This window comes from Sardina pilchardus, chromosome 10 (assembly GCF_963854185.1).
Source record: "Sardina pilchardus chromosome 10, fSarPil1.1, whole genome shotgun sequence".
Lineage (NCBI taxonomy): Eukaryota > Metazoa > Chordata > Actinopteri > Clupeiformes > Clupeidae > Sardina > Sardina pilchardus.
This window is the reverse complement of record NC_085003.1, coordinates 30,949,818-30,954,817: the sequence shown is the minus strand read 5'-3', so window position 1 is coordinate 30,954,817 and position 5,000 is coordinate 30,949,818. Positions and strand designations below refer to the sequence as shown.

The window sequence follows — 5,000 nt, the reverse complement described above, 5'->3', positions numbered from 1 at the left end:
TGTGTGTGTGTGTGTGTGTGTGCGCGCATGTAAAAGGCTGGTTGTGATAATAAGGTGAGGCAAGGGGTATGTATGTGTTTTGAACACATTGTGGATGTACTGTACTTCATTATGGACCAAATCCATCCTGGATTACACATAACCTTTAAATGCCAACAGCCTATTGTGTGTTAATGTTTAGGTATGAGTATGTGCACTGTATAAATCTGCATGTGTGTTATTACGACTGGTTGTAATGAGTAAGACAATTGATGGGGCATCCCCAAGTAGTGTGTGTATGCGTGTGTGTGTGCGTGCCTGCGTGCCTGCGTGCGTGTGTGTAATAAGTAATAAATACTACTCTGAGCCTGCCCATCATGTCTGATAAATGCTAGATATAGTCCTGTGTGGACAAAGTCAACAAAACATTTCTTCTGTCCAACTAGGTGCCCTACGTGCCCTAATTTAAATGACAGGAAGGGGGGCAAAGTCAGGCAATGAGTAGAGAAGAGTCAGAGCCATAGATAGAGAGAGTTGCGACACTCTTTGATGTTGCCGCCACGATCAACAGTTCCAAAAAAAACTGTGCTGAATGGCTGAATCGCAGGAGGGTGGGATGTACTTCTGATGCTGGAAGGTGTAATCAATTAACTCATTGACTACTGACCAAGAGATTGGCTGTAAACAGTTCCAAAAGCCCCATAACGAGGAAATAGCCTGGAAAAAGCGCTGCCATTTTTTCCTATGGAGGTCTATGGGAGTGTCGCCACTCTGTTTTATCTACCGCTCTGAGAAGAGTATAAGGGTAATGCCCATCACAATCATTAGAGTTCATCTAACACCATAGGCAAGCCCCTGTGCACAGACATGCCCCCACACCTCACATATTAGCTTTAGCGCATGGCCCAGACACTGCACGTGGCCAACATTTATATTAGGGGCTCGAAGTATAAGGACATCTTCAATTTAAGCTCAGCATGTTATGTCTCTTAATTTGGTGAAATGCTGAACGGGGATCAGTGCTGAAATTCTGACTCCCTGGGCACGCATGGCCGCTATGCACCATGGAACTGATGGAGGCGCAGCAGCAGCAGCAGCTCTTGGCCTGGCTTGCACTCACCTTCCCAATGACGGGGATGTCTACCGAGCCCCAGGTGTCCGCTCCCCAGTGCACCATCCCCGAGGCAAAGTCTGCCATGACAATCCCAGCCACTGCAGAGAGGACCAGAGAAAGGGACAGAGAGAGAGAGAGAGAGAGAGAGAGAGAGAAGAGAGAAGAGAGAGACAGAGAGAAAGAAAAAAAGGGAGGGAGAGAGAGATAGATAGATAGAAGAGAGAATGAGAATTAAGGACATCAAAATAGCAGGCAAAGGCCAATAACCAGTATTTAAAGTGAGTGTTTATTAGTCACAACAGATTTCACACAACTATTTAAGAAGCATATACAGCGCCCTCCACAATTATTGGCACCCCTGGTTAAGATGTGTTCTTTAGCTTCTGATAAATTCATTTTTTTTCCAAATAATATAGGACCACAATGAAAAAAAGCGTAAAATCCAACCTTTAATACAAGTGCATTTATTTAGAAGGGAAAAAATCCCACATTAAGAAATAATTATTTTACATCAAATCAGGTGTGCCACAATTATTGGCACCCCTGATGTAAATGCTTTGTACAACCCCCTTTTGCTAATAAAACAGCACATAATCTTGTCTTATAATGTTTCACAAGATTAGAGAAAACAGAAAGAGGGATCTTCGACCATTCCTCTTTGCACAAAATCTCCAAATCATCCAACGACCTGGGTTCTCTCCTCTGCACTCTCCTCTTCAACTCACTACACAGGTTTTCAATGGGGTTGAGGTCTGGGAACTGAGATGGCCATGGTAGGAGCTTGATACGGTGTCTGGTGAACCATTTCTGTGTAGACTTGGCCATATGTTTAGGGTCATTATCTTGCTGAAAGACCCAGTGACGATCCATCTTCAGCTTTCGGGCAGAGGCCACCAGATTTTGATTTAAAATGTCCTGGTATTTCAAAGCATTCATGATGCCATGCACCCTAACAAGGTTCCCAGGCCCTTTGGAAGAGAAACAGGCCCACAGCATCACCGATCCTCCCCCATACTTCACAGTGGGCATGAGGTGCTGTTCTGCATACTCATCTTTTTGTTACGCCAGACCCACTTAGAGTGTTTGTTGCCAAAAAACTCTAACTTTGTCTCATCTGACCAAAGCACACGGTCCCAGTTGAAGGCCCAGTACCGCTCCAGACGTTTGTGCTCATGATTTTGAGTGAGAAAGGTTGTTTTCCCTGCATGCCTCCCAAACAACTTGTTGGCATGTAGATAGTGCCTGATGGTTGTTTTGGAGACTTTGTGACCCCAAGATGCAACCATTTGATGCAATTCTGTAACAGTGAGTTTTGGAGATTTTTTTTATTTCTCTTACCATCCTCCTCACTGTGCGTGGTGGCAAAATAAACATGCGTCCTCTTCCAGGCTTGTTTACCACTGTTCCAGTTGTTTTAAACTTCTTAACGATTCCTCTGACCATAGATATGGGCAGGTGTGCGAGTGGCTATTTTCTTATAGCCATTGCCTTACTTGTGAAGGTCGACACACATCTGCCTTACTTGAACAGTGTGTTCCTTTGTCTTTCCCATGTTGAAGAGAAATGGCCTCTGTGTCACGTCATATTGATAGCCCAGGGAAACAGGATGTTAAGAATTACTAATTAAATGTTCCTACATACTCTGATTGACTTTGTAAACTACTGTAGAAATGACAGAAATGACAGAAATACTTTAATTACATTTATTTCCTAGGAATTGTTAGGGGTGCCAATAATTGTGGAACAGGTGATTTTATGAAGAATAATTATTTATTAATGTGGGATTTTTTTCCTTCTAAATAAATGCTCTTGTATTAAAGGTTGGATTTTACGCTTTTTTTTCAGTGTGGTCCTATATTATTTGGAAAAAAAAAGAATTTATTAGAAGCTAAAGAACACATCTTAACCAGGGGTGCCAATAATTGTGGAGGGCGCTGTATATATATATATTTATATACACTTCTTAAATAGTTGTATACACACACACACACACACACACACACACACACACACACACACATATTGACGAGTATTCAGAGACTACTGGGGAGGGATGGGGATGATTCCCATTTGCACACACTAAGTGTGTGTAGTGAAATATAGAGACGGATGTTTCAGAGGCCATGGATTATTAGTAGACTAACTGAAGAGCCCCAACACTGTGTGATTCCTTCCTCCCTCACGTTCCAGCGCCCCTGTCTAGGCGATCAATAGCTGATCAATTTACAAGAACCACAAGCGTGGGGAAACAGTGGAGAAATGTACCTCACATACACACACACACACACACACACACACACACACACACACACACACACACAGGCATGTGTGAAGACACCAATGACCCAGCATTTCACAACATTGGGAAAAAAAGTCACTTTAAGGGGGGGTGAAGATATATTTTTAATTAAATAACATGACTTTGTAGAAATCTTTTTTCACTAAAGAGGGGATTTTTGCAAATGATTAAAAAAAAGTCAAAATTAAATGTATGAAGATTCCATTTATCAAAGCAGTAAATATATGTTTTGCTTTCTACTCTGTGTAACATGTCAACCTGTATTACAGGTCATTATGAGTTACAGACTGCCAACCCTGCAAAAGAAACCAACAGAAAAAACAGCTACCCCTACCTACCTTTCCAGAGCATTTTAAGAATAAACCTTTTCACTCTGAAAACTCTCTTTCACTAAGACCCAGATGATGACCATGATGATGACTGGCACAGTGAGTCTGTAAACAGTGGTGTTGGTGACAAACAATCCCCTTTAATGGTGAACCATCCCCTATGAGTGCAGGCCAAACAACAGTAGGGCTCCGGTCATTATCACCAGTGCACTGTTTCCTGCCTTTAATAGGAGATGCTATCGGTGTAAGCCAGACGCCAGTGGGGTTGACTAATGGCTTGGATGTGTTGCGGAGTTTGGGGTGTGTGTGTGTGTGTGTGTGTGTGTGTGTGTGTGTGTGTGTGTGTGTGTTGGAGAAGGAGAGGGTCCGGAGCGTACCGATGCCGAAGATAATCTTGAAGATGTGCACCGTGGAGAAGTTGATGAGGAGGAAGGAGAAGTTCATGATGAAGAGAGAGAGGCACAGAAGCACGCAGACCCACTCCTGCAGACGCTTACCTGGGAGAGAGAGAGAGAGAGAGAGAGAGAGAGAGAGAGAGAGAGAGAGAGAGAGAGAGAGAGAGAAATACTCATTTAAATATTGACCAAATCCGAAGCAAACAACAAATACAAAAACATCCTGACAACCCGAGGCATTTGAATATTATATGTGTATATGTGGTTGTGTGTGCGTGTGTGTGTGCGTGTGTGCATGTGTGTGTGCGTGTGTGTGTAGTCTCACACAGTGTACGATTCAATCCAAAAGATATCCTCATGCAGTCAGTCACCTACCAACTTCTGGTGTGTAAATAGCTTCAGGAATGGATAAAACACATCAAACTTCATCATGAAGTCTCATATAGACCATAGACCATAGACCACACACACACACGCACACACACACACACTCACACACACATATCATAATGACAAAGATGTGAAAAATGAACTCATCAGCCGAATGTGAAAAGCACTTCATCAGCAGGAAGTGATGCGTGTGAAGAGCGAGCCCTCTGGGTGGCCTTCGCCGCTGCGTATGCTAATGACCTCGGAGTGCAAAGGTCAGCAGGGGGCAGCAGACCGATATCGGCGAGAGGTCCGCCAGGTCGGCCGACAGGAGATCCAACCGACGGCATACTTGCCGAGTATGAGTGTGTGTGTGTGTGTGTGTGTGTATGTGTGTGTGAGAGAGAGTGAGGGTGGTGGGCAGCAGTGTGTGTGTCCCATTACTGACAGTGCTCTTGAGTAATCGGCTCGATGAGGACAAGTGTATCGTGAGCAGTGAGGTCATGATCTCTACC

At 43.7% G+C, this 5,000-nt stretch overlaps 1 protein-coding gene across 3 annotated transcripts in view; it reads right to left on the bottom strand.

Annotated features, from left to right (window-relative positions):
• The window catches only part of si:ch211-212o1.2 (uncharacterized protein LOC492735 homolog), a 41,433-nt gene that overhangs the window by 21,065 nt on the left and 15,368 nt on the right, over positions 1-5,000 (bottom strand). For all 3 annotated transcript variants that reach the window (XM_062547678.1, XM_062547679.1, XM_062547677.1), the window contains 2 exons: positions 4,099-4,218; positions 1,100-1,191 (listed from right to left, as the gene is read on the bottom strand). In XM_062547678.1, the coding sequence (XP_062403662.1) occupies positions 1,100-1,191; positions 4,099-4,218 (212 nt within the window). The remainder of the gene's footprint in view (positions 1-1,099; positions 1,192-4,098; positions 4,219-5,000) is intronic.